The 15,298-nt window shown below is 42.5% G+C and overlaps 1 protein-coding gene across 1 annotated transcript in view; it reads right to left on the bottom strand.

Moving 5' to 3' along the window:
• The window catches only part of ABCC8 (ATP binding cassette subfamily C member 8), a 154,741-nt gene that overhangs the window by 71,600 nt on the left and 67,843 nt on the right, over positions 1 to 15,298 (bottom strand). Inside the window, exons 12-17 of the mRNA XM_006024884.3 lie at positions 13,521 to 13,561; positions 9,800 to 9,945; positions 4,455 to 4,560; positions 4,121 to 4,231; positions 1,085 to 1,160; positions 889 to 994 (exon numbers count right to left, since the gene is read on the bottom strand). Coding sequence (XP_006024946.1) covers positions 889 to 994; positions 1,085 to 1,160; positions 4,121 to 4,231; positions 4,455 to 4,560; positions 9,800 to 9,945; positions 13,521 to 13,561 — 586 coding nt within the window. The remainder of the gene's footprint in view (positions 1 to 888; positions 995 to 1,084; positions 1,161 to 4,120; positions 4,232 to 4,454; positions 4,561 to 9,799; positions 9,946 to 13,520; positions 13,562 to 15,298) is intronic.

Below are 15,298 nucleotides of genomic sequence, written 5' to 3'. Positions count from 1 at the left end.
CTGTAACAATGACCCAACTAATCACCTTTCTGTGTTTCAGTCTCCTCATCTATAAAATGGGGATAATAATACCAACTTCCTCGGTAAAGAGGTTTAAGCCAGCTATTTCAATTCCTTGCACTCTAATTAGCTGAGGGTGTGGGCACGATTTGCATAAGGTCTGTATGATTACTCTTCAGAAAAAGTACAGTAGCCAAAATCTCTTATTAGCCAATCAGAGTGCAGGGACCAGCTTTATACCTGCTTGTCTGCTCCTTACTTCCAACTCAGCTGGAAATGAAAGCATTTAAGTCTTTTGGATATATTGTTAAAGGGATTTACCACATATAATTATAATATAAAGGGATTCATCAGGACACTGGGCAATCAAAAAGTTCTACGCTTGTAACATTCATAAGTTGAGAAACAGTTCACACTCATGCACTTCCAGTAATAATGGAGAGGGTGAGATAGGACTGGAGATCTGAAAACTTAGTATAGCTTACATCAATTGACATTTAACTTGAAAATAGGAGACTAACCATGACTATTCCTTGGTCTTGGGGTAAGGAGCTTTTTTTCTCTTTGTATGGCCCATACTAAAGTCAAATAATTGTAATCTATATTTGAAGAAGCACAAGGACTGTTTATTTGTCTGCCCCTTGAGAAGGGAGATGGGAGTGAAACAGGAGCACCCTAAAAACACCCCCATTCATGATCTGTCTCTAACCTCTGGGATGTGGGACCACTGATGAGATGAGGGGACCTTCTGGGATCAGCTGCCCCTCGAACACATGCCCACAATCCACTAAATCCACAAAAGCTATGCATGTGGTTCTGAGGATAGCATCTGGCTCATTTCTAGCCTGTTATTGCTTATTGTAATCTTGAACTTTTAAGAAAATTTACCTGTTCCAGAATATGTTCCCAGAAATCTTCTGCATCTCCCCAAGTGTTGCTAGCAAGAGTGATGACTTACCACAGCCCACCTGTCCTACGATCATTGTTAATTGACCTGAGAGAGGGGAGAAGCACACTTGATGGTCTGACTTGCCAGTTATTTGCCAGAAATGTCTCATTTTGTACATCTGATGTAGTCTGGTACCTTGAGGGATTCGGATATCGATGTTGGACAGTGCTGGAGCTCCTTCGGGCGTCCAGGTGAAAAATCCATTTGTGATCTACATCAATATGGTGAAAAATGAAAAACATAGAAAAAACAGCTACAGCACACACCTTTGTTTTCAGCATAGCGAGAAACATCCTTTGGCATCCTTAGCCTGCGTATGAGATTGGAAGATGCCACTGTACAGAGAGGCAAAACTAGTGGTAAAATTGAGGCTTTTGGTGCCTCACATTCGTGAGGCAGCCACACTTCGTGTGCATGGCACTCTGCACCCATGTGAGTATGGGAGCTTGACAGAAAGTGGTGAAAAGCTTCAGGGAGAAGTTTATTTCCGCAAAACAATGATAACATTTTAAAACTTTGCTGCACCAAATTTGGTATCTTGCCCTGAAGGTCTGCAATACCTTAAGTGATGGGAGTCTTTTAGCATTATGTGCCATGGTTAAAGCAGACCTTCTGCAGAGCAGTGAATGTCACTATATATATAACTGCAGTCAGAGTCCCAAGTAGAGTGAGGTGACAGAACCTTCCACAGGATACACCCACAGGAAAAAGGTGCTGCTGCTGCTATTAACTCTCCTGTTACTTTGTGTTATGGTCCTTATCTTCCTTTAATGGACTTTAAGTGCAAGTGCATTAAAGGAACATACTTTTTCTTTCACCTGTTCTAAGTCGTTATCTGGAGTAACATATACCCCAGACTGGACTGGATAGACTGGAAACTGAGGAGCAAAACTTTGAGCATTATAGATACATCAGACCTGATTCTCCCCCTGTTTATTCAGTGAGAATCTGAAGCAACTTCACTGAAGCCAGCCGGCTCTCAACAATGAATGAGACATCAGAATCTGACTCACAGGGTGCATCTACATGAGGTGCCTCTGTGCAGTGGTCACTGTGCATTTATTAAGTACTTGTATAAGCAACTACTAAATAAATACGCAGTAACCAGAGTTACTGTGCAGCAGTGCCAGCGAATGTCTTTTAAGTGATGCCACTGCACAGTAGCCTAATAATACTGTGCAGTAATGTATTAACACTGTCCATGCTGTGATGTGCTACTGCACAGAATTATTTAGCTACTGCACAATCAACATCTCGTGTAGATGCACCTAGCATGTCCTGGTAGAGGAGAACATAGACTGGAGCATCTGGAAACCTGACTTGCATTTTCCACAGGTTTGAAACTGACATCTGTCTTTTTGGGAACCCAGATGAAAAAATGAGACAGAGTTTGTAGAGTCCTTTCCTCTCCCTCTAGATTGGTGATTCTTAATCTTTTTAGACAAAAGACACCCCTCAATAGGATAGGTTTGAGGCAGTTTTCATTCATTTTTTGACTAGAGAAAAATAATAAAGCAATTATTCCGTCGCAAAGAGCTCATGAAGACCACCAACAGGTCTTAATTTTTTTAACACTGTGGAATCCTATTCCTATCTCTGGACTTATCACATTTGCACATCACACAATGCTAACTTTGTGTGGCATCCCAGGAAACCCTTGAAAGGATCTTAAGGCATCCTAGGGTGCAGTGGCACTCTGACTGAGAATCACTGCTCTAGATAAAAGGCAACCACCAAGGACTCCTCTCTTGAAGAAAAGCCTTGCTGGGAAAAGGAACAGTAGGCAGATCTCTGAGAGAAAAGAGAAATTAGTGGCACCAGGGGCTGGGACAACCTGTGACAATTGAGGTAGCAGATGGAGTTAGAGGTTACCTGATCTGTGTTTTTGTTTCTATAGCCCCCTCTACATGTTATACCTATTGGGCTCCCCCGCACCAGCAATAAGACAAGATGAAATCTAATGTGCAATCCCACAATCATGCCTCCTGCCATGCATGTGTGGCATGGCAGAAGGCATGACTGTATGGATTGCACATTAGATCCCATGGCATCTTTCCCTGCATGTGCAGAGGGGCTCTACCTTACTTTAACTGAAATCTTGCAACCATTGTCTCATTTTACTACTACTGCTGCAGCGACAGTACTGGCTCAGGACTGCCTGCTGCTATTCTCCTATAAAGGCTCCCTCAGATTTCCTCTTTATCTCTCTGCCAGTCTGATCCATTTTAATGGGATCTGAAATCACACTAACCAATGTCATTTTACCCAAGAGTTGAGCCAAGATATCAACTGGGGTCTTCTCAGAGTTAAAAATGTGCTAATCAGTTGCCCTACTAGGGCTCATTGGTAATACATGAATTGGCAAAGATGTTCCTCACTTTGGCTAGGAAAAGACATTGTATTTGTCCCTGGACAAGTTGTGCCTATGTTTGTCCTGGAACAGAAGTATCCCAGGATTGATGTGTACACACATCACCTTTCTAGTCTGGTTTTAGTGAGCAGATGAATGCTCTGTCACTTTTCTGCCACGGTTTCAATGATGCAATCCCAGGACTACCATTCAGATGTAGTTTGCAAGGTCCCAGGATAAACTGTTAGTACTTCTTGCCTGTGAACCTTTTTAGGATTCATCCTGGGACAATGGTCATGGACAACTGAATAACTGCACTTTGCTCTGGAATAAAATGGTTTATCCTTTGTCGTGTCAGGGACGGTCATGCAATAGCAAAACAGGCTGAACAGATACCGCCATCATTACAACAGCCATCGATATTTGCTATTTCTATAGCAAGTCAGGAACATCAATCTTTAAAATGAAGTTCTGATTCAATGATTCTAATTCTTTCTTTGGAGAAGCTGAATATTTTTGTACTGAGATCAGAGCTACTTATTCAGAAACTCTGGAAAGATGGAACAGCTAAGAAAAAATGTAAATGGTACATACACAGTCATAAAACATTGAAAATTCAGCAAAGAAATCTATTCTTTTCCTAAAATGAACATTTTCCTGAGGAAACAACAGGGAACACTACCCTTTGGCTTTAGTTTCCTTGGAGTGGAATGAGATGTCTGACATCCCTAGACTGGACTTGGAACCCCACTGTAGGTGCTTAAAGGATTTTTAGTCAAATTTAGTAACAGCATTATTAGAAAGAGTGACCTTAATATCACCTTTACACAAAAATCATCCCCTTCTGTGATGTTAACGGGTCTTCTCATGCAAGAGCTGTAATTGTTCCAGTCCTCTCTGGCAGGCCTCTTACGGTTAACAACTTTGAGGGGCTGTGCAAAATCAGGAAGACAGAAATACATGGTGATGGCTGGTGGGACCAGTAAAGAGTGTCAAATAAAAACAATCATGTTATGATCTGTATGGAATATAGGGTATTAATATGGATTTTTGCTATTGCAGTATGTTATCTGGAGTGATCTGGAGTGTAAAAAATTTACAATGGGAACAAATTGGTCTAGCCACTTGGTGTACAGATGAACATTTCCTACTTACAACTGCCTGGTATTTGCTGTGATTGCCTGCATTTCTTTGTTCTGAACATTTATCATGTTCTTCTCCAATTTCTTCACTTGCCAAAAATTCGCTCAACTTCTGCACACTGAAAGGAAAGAAAAGGGACGAGGCTGAATGCAAAATTAATTTTTATGATGAGGGCAATGTTCATTAGATTGAGGATACCCACTGCAGTGCCTCAGCAGTTCAGTCTGCTGGGTAGTCTAAGTTTGCTTCCTTTTTGGCACAGACCCCTATAACAGCAAGAGATTCTTGCACCATAAAACTGAAAAAGGTGCATTTTTCTTTACTATGGTTAGGGCCTTTTAATGGTTATTTCAGATACTTCTTGGCTCCCTTCCTCTTCCTACACCTTCAATGTGTAGTACAGAGAAATTACGATAAAATACTTCTTCAGGTATAACAAGGGCATAGCAATTAACACTACTCGTGGCTCAATTTGAAGCCCTAGAAAGAAACAGAAAAATTAATGTCATTTAAAGTACCACATAATTAATCCTAATGAACAAACTGACAAGGCATTAGGGTCTTGAGGGAGTCTTTTCTATTTTCAGTGGGCCAAATTGTTCCAATGTATCTGCTTTAGGGATGAATTTAGCCACTGTATTACAACCTGTAATCTGTGGAGTGGCAGTAAGGTTGTGTGTGTTTAAAGAGGCAGAACTGATGAACAAATGAAATTATAAAAGGAACCCATCCTATAGGCCAGCACCAGAGAAGTACAAAGTACACCCCAAACAGCTAACATGTAATTTGGTAGAATGCTATTACCTTCTCATTTAATAGCCCTTGATGCTAGTTTTGCATGTGAGCACGTTCTTACAGTATCCATGTAATCTCCGGAGGTAACAGGCAAATCAATTCTGTAGAATAAAACATTTGGCCCTGCACAACTCAGTATGAAATAGGCACAACAAATTGAAAGTGTCCAAATGGCAGGCACTAACAGGATGACCATACCTGAGGAACAGAATTAAATACTTATGCCTCCACTAAATGGCAGCAGGTTATAGGAAAATAAGCTGACCTCACCGTATTGGTATAGGGCTGTGCTTCTCAACCAGGGTGCTATGGCACCCTGGGGTACTGTGCTGCAGGATGCCACAAAATATTAGTAGTGGTTACTACTAACACTTACGCATCATTCACAAGATAAATCCAGAGATTTCAAATAGGAATCCATAGTGTCAAAAACTTTCCGACTTATTGTGGTTTTTCTGAGTTCCTTGTAACAGGAGACTTGATCTATTATTTTTTCATAGTCAAAAAATGGGTGAAAGCTAAGAGCTGACATTTTCCAAGGGGCACCTTGAGTCTAGAAAGGTTGAGAACCACAGATATAGAAAGATACAAACTATACCTCGGTGGACCAGTATGACTAAGCGAATGCCAGGTAGGGAATGCAGGGAGTATTTCCAGTTTAGTCTCTTCTACTGGGGATTTCTCTTCAGATGGAAGCTTAGTTTCCTTTAAGAATCTTAGAGCTCTTGCATGAGAAGACCCATTAACATCACAGAAGGGGATGATTCTTGTGTAAAGGTGATATTAAGGTCACTCTTTCTAATAACGCTGTTACTAAATTTGACTAAAAATCATTTAAGCACTGATGTTGCCTTGGACATATTCTCATATGATCAGCATTGCCTACTCTGTCCCCAGTTAAGGCATGGTTGTGGGGTACTTGGACCAGCACTTATTTGTACCATGGAAGTTTCCTGTTGTCACGAGCCCTGTGCCAGGGTCTGCCAGGGATTAAATCTGGCCCAGAAACAGACACATGTCTAAAGAATTCAAAACCTAAAAAGGGAGACTAACAACCTAAGATAGGACAAAAGGATTTAGGCCGTAGCTATTAATACAGGAAAAGTTTCTCAAGGCACAGGTCTATCAGAGCAAGGGAGGAGATGGGAGACATGTCATGAGAGACCTTTACATGTAGGTTGGATAATGTACTAGAAAAACAACATTGGGAATAATCCTGTCTTTCAGGTTGGGTGTACTAAATGATCTAGTGGAAAATTTCTGTTTCTGATGGGTCAAACTGTGGACCATTATGAGTAGAGGCCTGCGTGGAACTTCACTCTCATTCTCTGAGGAAAAGTCACGGAGAGATTAAGCATAATCCTTCTTAAGGTCGCCTGGTAGGCAGAGGAACTCATTTGGCTATATCAGCCTTTAAAAATAATGCTGCCTGCTTCCTTAGCAAGGTTGGCTGGCTCTGAAGACTGATGCAATGGGGCCGAGTGAGGAGTATGGTCTAGCCTTCTCCCTGACACCTTTGGGGCCTGCAGTTCCAGTGCTTCTGTGAAAAAGGGTCTTCAGATATGAAATGGTCTTGTTCAGTTGCACTAGCAAGAGTAGGTAAAGGATGCATCCAGGTTCCTCTTCCCTGCCATAGTCCCATACAACTGTTACAATCAGGCCCCTCTGAATTTGCATCAAGATGGGGTACTCTGAATGTTAGTGGTTTCCTCAGAGCAAAAGGAAAGTCTTCTAGTTGCCAAGATAATACAAGCTCTTCAGAAGCTCTTAAACTATTCTGCTTGTCCTAGGGTGTTGTTGTGCATGCTGTGCAAACATGACAACTCAATATTATGAGAAAATGCTTTGTTAAGATGATGACTCACATCCCAAGAGGCAGAGTTAAAATGCCATTCTAGACTTAAATATATGTGTGTTGCAGAGCTCTGATGGACACAGCAGTTTCACAAGGTGAACTCGATAGTTTCTAGGCTTCTGGTTATCTCCACTAGGGATCTTATTTTAAACCATCAGGATGGAAACACTGATTAGACTACAGTTGTTATGTGCAAAGCTGGATACATGAGTGGTTTCATATTAATGCCAGTCCAAAATCAAATCCTCTTGCTTGCTACTAGACACCCTCCCTTCACTGGAGAGAAAATTGTATGCTACATCCTTTGCCCTTGAAGTCTTCACCTTTAAGAAGTAAATCAATCAGCTGCTTGGTTTTATTTTTATATCACTAGCACCACTCAGATTAAAATACTTTCGAAAAGATCCTTCTGAATTTATCACTTTCCTAGTGATCCTCCTTCTCTGGAGGGTAATTTATTCTCCGAGACCCTGGCCATAGAACCTGGGAGGTTTTGGGGTCATATTTGGAACAAAAGCTCATTTTGATTCTTTTCACAAATGAAGCTCTTTTTATCTGGGCTAAAACTAGTAAGAATGTAACTGTCATTTGCTTTGACAGTGTCAATGACTATCCACTCTGTTGCTTTGCATGTGGACACTACCTGAAGAATTAAAGATGTCAACAAGTTTCTCCGTGAGGATATATTGTCCTGTACATCTTCCTGTATTAAATGTTCTGGGTAACGTTAACATGCCAAGAATTGCAAAATGACAAGGGTGCAAAGCCACATCACCCAGTTAGTGTGTTCTTTCTGGGCTGCTCCAATTTCTGGAACATATTCTGCCTCACTTGATTGGAAAGTTTACCCATTAAACTACAACTTTCCATGCATGTTTGTTCAGCTCTATCAGGTTAAGTTACCTCTCTCTGATCTTATTGATAAGCTATTCATTATCAGGCAGGTGAAACAGCAGGGCACAATTAAAAAAACCCTCAGTTGATATATGCCCTCTTGGCACAATGTCAGACTTGTACCAATTATATTTATGCATTCTCATCTCCTTTGATACCTAACCATGCATGCATGTGTATGGGTTGAAAATATCTAGGCCATCCTCTGACCACACTTCATCAAGCAAAAGGGCCCAATACAAAACAATGCATTCTGGGATGTTCTCCTACCCAGGCAACTAGGAAGGAAGAGGACCTGTCTACATTGCAGACAGGTAGACCACAAATTGGCTGCAAGAAGAAAACCACTTAATAGCATAAGGGACCACTAACAAGAACAGCACAAGGCTGGCCGTCACTGGTAGTAGCTGTCTTTGAACAAGCTATGCATAAATGGACTCCGCAGTCATCACTACAAATCATGAAAAATGTTACAACCAAATCCTTATACTGTGTCCAAATAAGTGCTACATGCAGGTGATACAGTGACAGGCTGCAAAGGCTATTTTCCATAAACCTATGAATAATTAGCTACAACCCCAGCCAGCCAACCAGTAATGGTCCTCTAGGGGCTGCTATGTTGGACAGAGAGCACCATCTTCCAGTCCTTCTATTCTACAGGCTCTAGAAAGGGGTAGGAATAGGTTTGACTACATTGACTATACACACTGGAAGCATGCCCAGATCCCTGTTTGCTTCCCTTTTGTATGGCCAGAGTGGCACAAAGTGGATGAGGCACAGACCAAAGTCTGGCTGACAGTTTACATGAGGATTTAGACAACCATACATAATTATATAAGGAGGTAAACCTATATGTATTAGTTACTGTTTGCAAAGTGTTTTGTAAACAAATTACTGAGATAAATATGGTGTCCTTATTCAGACAAATTACTCATTAAAATGAATGGGAGTTTTGTCAGCCCAAGCACCAAACATTAATCTATTAGTACTATTGTTGTATACTTGCTTAGCACATTCATTATGAAAAGGAAGTTCAGTTGGTTCAGACTGAAAATGTATTCATTAGTTCCCTCCGCACCCCCTTGACTTGGACAGTATATTTCTAGTTTTCTATTATATAGCAGTGTCTGTTAAAAACTGAATTTTCCAATGCACTTAGCCATAGGAATGTGGGGAAAAGGGGGCAATACAGCCCAAGTGATACACAGTGAAGCTCATGTGCTGATCATTTTTTCACTTCCAAAATTTTTTATGATGGAGGGGAACATATGACTGATTAAAACTAAACTACACAACAACAAAAACGCACTTTAGGTGAGCTTTCATTTCATCTTCTGTTTCTGTCTACAAGCAAGCATACTTACTTAAGCACACTCTCAGAGTGCAGCACAGAATACATTGTAACACCATCTTGCTATTCATTTTATACAACAAAATCTTTCCCATGGACAACGATGGCAGTTTATTAGCAGATAAAAATGTACACTTGCAGTTTCACCACCAGTGAGTTAAAACAAGGGTCAAAATGCACAAGCCCAAATTCTCTGCTGTGAAAATGGATACAGTGTCAGGCTGATTAGTATCACTCCATTAAGTTCAGTTAACTAAAGACATCAGTGGAGCTGTGCCCTTTCTCACTATCTGAGATGTTGATGCAGAGATAGTACAGCAAGAGACAACATTTAATGCAAGGGGTTGGAAAGCAGTTTATAACTAACGGCAAGGAATAATCACAGCATTAGTTCTGAAGTGTACATTTTGGGACTAAACAATAAAGGTAAGGTCAGGGGGCAGTTCATTCAACACTTCTTACCTGACTAATGCTTTGACCGTAGATCGAACCACACTGGACAGCAGGAACAAGGGAGTGACAAGAATGTGAAAGAGGGAAAGTGAAGCAAAGGCCACTTGTGGAGAGAAATCATCATCTTTAGTCAGGTGGGCATGGACCACAAATGTCTATAGAGACAATGATGACAGACAGGCCTCAGTCTTAAACAAGAAAACAGACAACATAGTTCACCTTTCCAATTACTGCAATAGCAACCTTATTTATAATTAAGGAACACTGTACAGGCATGTGACAAGGGCGCCTTCCAGGCCCGATGTTAGCTCTGGCACACCCTTGTCTCTGAGCAAACTGCCCGCCTTGCTTGCTTGCCACACCTTGTTATTAAATGATGAGTATGTTAAACAGGCTGGAGGCTGCCCTTCGAATGCCCCAGTTGTAACAGTTGTTTACATGCTCCAACCACCTCTTACGTGTCCCATGCCTCGCAGATGTTTCTGCCAGCCAAACACATACATGCAAACAAACACACACTGGCCTCCAAGCCCTTGGCCCCCTCACTGGGCTCTACTGGGGTCATAAACCCCTTGGAGCTTGGGTGGCCACAGCCGTGCCTGGCCATAGGGTCTTACAGCCCCACACTGCCCTCTCACTGAGGCTCCACTGGGGTCTGCCACCCCATCCAGCTCAGGTGGCCATAGCCCTACCTGACCCTCTACCTTAGGGTATTGCACCCTGTGAGGCTCAGATGACCACAGCTGTGCCTGGCCCCCTCTCAGGGTCTCTGTGACCACAGGACCCATGAAGAGCCTGGGTACTGCTCCAGGTCCCTCCCCTGACCTGGGCCCTGCTTCAGGACTCCCATGAGACTGGGCTCCCCCTGTGCAGATTGAACTCACCAGGGATGTGGGGACTGGAGTTTTTAGGCACTCCTCCTCACCTTTCACCTGGGAGTAACTGGCCTGGCATTTCTGGGGAGATACCCAGGTGATACCACAGGCAGCTCTACCTAGCCACCCTTCCTCACAGCTCCTACCCTTACCTCCAGATGTTCTAAGAGCAACTCAGCCTGATGTTGCTTCCTTGGTTGCTCAACCCCAACTGCTGCCTTTCTGGATGATGTTTGAAAATGGCCACCACAATCAGCCACCTGGTGGCTGCTTGCTCCAGCCCTTAAACAAGTTCGCTGCGTCGCCCATCTCCCTGGAGAACATCTGTTCAAACTTCTTTGGACACTTTCTTTAAGAAAGCAGACAAGACTCCAGAAAAACCTGCAGCCAAGACTCCTCAAGAAGTCCTTCCAAATCAATATGATTGCTATTTACAATATAAATACATGAATGTAGCTATATTACTCATCTGTAATTGATTGAGTACAAAATTCTGGGTTATTTTAGGTGAAAATAGGGTATCGGGCCTTGGTTCAGGAACCAATCCCCCATTTATAACAATGTTTCCTATGGGAAAATCGGTTCCAAGTTACATTTCGACTTAAGACGTGGTCTTCGGGAACCAATTGTGTCGTAAGTCTGAGGACTGGCTGTACAACCAAGGACGGCAGCACTCCTCCAGGCAGTCATTACACATGTGTTAAAATGAGTTAAACATAAAGCATTTACACAAGAAGATATATCTTTTAGTCTTAGGAGCTGTAATTCCATTCATCCATTAGCCAACAGTGTCTTTCCAATCATATGAGGCACACTAAAGGATCACAGCATTTAGCCATGGGTGCCTGTTACTGGAAACAGTCATCATAGGTGGAGTGTGATCAGCTGTGCTGTGATATGCTGCAGCACAGTTGATCTCACTCCACAAATGTCTACAGACATCCCCGGATGCTGCATCCCCATATTGGGAAGAGGGGCCTGCAAGCACAGATGCAGGAGCTCCCATAGGGTTCCCACCTCCACCCTTGCAGGCACATCAGAGGAAATCCTACCCCAGGCTTGGGAGCATGCGGAAATCCCTCTGAAAAGGGGCCTGCCTATGGGAGTTCCCCTCTCTGCACATGCAGGTGCACATAGGGAAATCTCCTGCAGAGGGATTTCCCTGTGAGTATCACTGCTGACTTGGGCACGTGTCTGCAAGTAGGGAACCCCCACTTGCAGACATGCCCCCCAAATTCCCAACTTTCCCAACTTACATAAGCACTTCCCTGGAGGGGAGGCATGTGGGTAAGTGGGGAAAGTAAGGGAGGGACTCCCTAGGCTCGACAGGTCCAATCCTACCCAGGAATTCCTGGGGTATGCAAGACCAGGCCCCTCAAGCTGACAGAATCCCTCCCTTGGAGTGATGGAGACCATGGGCAGCTTCACACTTCACCATGGGGAGCCAGTGCTCTCCTGCCATAAACAAATGGATGTGGGCCACAATAAAGCAGCCCAATGTACTACTATATTCTGTCACAGTCACAAATATGAGCATTTGTGATGTGACAGAAGGTACAGGTTCTGTTTGCTTTCACTCTGTGACGTCATCAAAGATGATGCCTGTTTCCACCCGTAGAGGGATAGTTTGGATCTGCCCCACTTGCTTATGAGCTAAAAGAGAGACTGTGTCCCGGAAGTACAATCCCTCTCAGAGCCTTTTATCAAGAATTTGGAGCAGGGATTCTTCCCCATCGCAAGAAAGGACAGTCCCAGTGTCCTGAGCATAGGGCTACAAGAATGTTTGGACATTGTTCAGTGGATGAAAAAATTGAGGAGGCTCCTTGCAACCCTTTCAGGTCTTTACATGGCTTTGAATCCACTCTTTTACAAACTCCACTGTTCTGTTTCCCTGCAGTTATTATATTAGCTCAGTATTTATTTCTTCCTTCAGCTGCAAATTATTAAAAACTTTCTCCTTCTTAGTCCTGGTTTATGTTGAGCTTAAAATTTCTCACCATTGTAGTAGCACCTGTTCAGCTCCACTGGTGGTATCAAGATAGGGATAGTGGGGTATGTCTATATGTATGCTTTAATGTGCATTACCCTTAATATGCATTAAGGGCACTTTTACACATGCTCCCAGAGCAGAAAGGCAGCACTTTGACTAGAGTGGCTCTGAGAGCTGCTCTAATTAAAGCACCACCATGTCTCATGTATCAGCATCACAGCACTTAAAAATGGCAGCATTCAATGAGCTTTAGTTCAAGTGCTTCTGTCACTGTTTTTAAGTGCAGGGACGCTGATACACAACATGCAAGAGGCTGCTGGAGTGTGGCAATTGCTACACTCCAGCAGACTCAATTCGAGTCAGGAGCTCAGAAGCAGTGATGGTGACTGTGGCTCTGTCTCTGGCTCCAATGATGTGGGTTGCTTCCAAGTGGCCCACTCTCAAACCTAAGCTCTGTCAAAGCAGCCCCCCACTGCAAGATACTGCCAACCCCCCGCCTTACATATTCCTTTTTAAATTAAAAGAAAACAAAGGAATCAGTGTTGGAAGCCGTTTAGACAAACTTTCATGTACAAGGCACCCTTCTTCAGACACCAGAAAGCTTGTCTAAAGCTTGCCCAAACCAGATTTGTCTTGTTTTTCATTGGCCCAATAAAATAAATCCTTGCCTCTCACATATTTCCTGGACTTCCACAAGCCAATGTTGCTCCAACACTCCAGGACTACCACAAGAAAAATCTGGTATTTCTGTTTTTTTACTGCTGCTTTATTTGCAACAACTTAGTTTGGAATTCACTAATCATTGCTTAAAAATGAGACAGAAGTAGAATGTAATCTATTTCTATTAAAAAAAGTTAATACTTACTGTAAGTACAGCTGCAATTGGTATCGCTGCATTCATAAAAACTGTGAAGGAAAACCAGCAACAGTATTTAGACATTAACTAAAATTAACAGTGATCAAATATAGTTCCAGTATAACACATTATAATATATGCTATTATTGAATTTTTCCATGGTATTTTCTATGCTTAGAATAGAAAAAAAAAATACATTTATCAAGGTTTATTTTACTTAAGTAGAAATGTAGTGGCTGCTAATTTAGTTTATACGCAGAATTATTAAAATACACAGCAGGCATGCTTACACAAGACACTACTGCACAGTCTGTGCATTTATTTAGTGTTCATATAAACAAATACTAAATAAATGCTCAGTAACCTTACTTACTGTTCAGTAGTGCCAGCGAGTGCCTTTTTTGTGATGCTACTGTGCAGTAACTTAATACTATTGCGCAGTAGGGACGTGCCATGGATTTTGCCACAGAATGCTATTGTGCAGTAAAATTGGGCTACTGCAGTCAACAGCTTGTGTAGACATACTCAACATCCATCAAATCACTGTGGGAATATATAATTGGATTATACATTGTATTTCACTGCCAGAAAGCAGTGCAACATCTGCTTTTACTGGTACCGCTCTGGTGAAGTTGATTGCATTTATACCACAACTGGCATGTCCTCAGTTCAGTAACATTTCAAATAATCACTGCCATGATTACAGTAAAAATGGCATTCTAAGACCAGAGTCAACTGGTGGCTTATTGTTGGTGATTATTTGATGGAAAATAATAAAGGAAAGAGGAAAAGGGTGAAAGGTTTTTGTAATGGGGTCTCCTTTCAATCACTTCTTAGAAGAGCCAGGGTTTGCAGCCTCAAAGAATGGGAAATTATTGGTGTTACAGTTAAGGAATTTAAAGGCAACAGACCCAAATACTGCAGATCCCTGATTATTGTTTTTTTTCCCCTTCCAAACTGGGTGTGTCTACAAATGCCAATTTAAGGCACTTTAGCCCGATTTAAGGTACATTAAGGTTGCGTGTCTACATGTGTGCACCCTTAATGAGCCTTAGAAATGGCAATCTTAGGCTATTCATGCCTAAATCTGATACCTGCAAAAGCACGTGTTAAGGTGCCTTAATGCTGTGTATGTACTAACTTGGGACTAACTTTAATCCCACATCAGTCCACGCACATGGTGTTAATGTGCTTTAATGCATGCACATGTAGATGTGCTCCTAAATTGCCTAAATGTCCATTGAGCTAATGCACATTCAATTTAGACATGCCTAAATGTACATGTAGACATGCCCACTAAGGGAGAAAGTAAAATTTTGTCCTTAAGATAGTGGCCTAAACCTCATAAGATTTGGGTTCCATCCTAGTTCTATCACAGACTTCCACTGCAACCTTTGGTTAGTTGTTTGAACTCAACAGGTGCATCCAGACGAGGGTGCACGTGCCTCTTGCCCCGCCTCAAACCCCTTTGAGGCGGGGCAAGAGGCACGTGCGGGAATGAAAAATGTTCAGCACGGGGAGAAAATTAGACCCCTGGACATCCAGGGGTCTAAATAAACCGAAACTAAAAAAAGCGGAGCAGGGCACGGTCCCGGACCATGTTCTGAGGCAACCAGAGGCTGTGTCCCCTGCAGAGATGCTTTGGCTGCCAGAGAGTCTCTGTGGTTGGCTCCTCAACATGGTGCTGAAACACACAGCAGGCCAGGCCGCATGTTCAGCACCAGGGCTCCAGTGCTTGTGAGTAAGGGGTCGGGGCTGGGGGAGGGGACTGTGGGGGGGACTCCCAC

This window comes from Alligator sinensis, unplaced genomic scaffold (genome assembly GCF_000455745.1).
Source record: "Alligator sinensis unplaced genomic scaffold, ASM45574v1 scaffold447_1, whole genome shotgun sequence".
Lineage (NCBI taxonomy): Eukaryota > Metazoa > Chordata > Crocodylia > Alligatoridae > Alligator > Alligator sinensis.
Note: the sequence above shows the minus strand (reverse complement) of the source record. Positions and strands in the feature narration are given on the sequence as shown.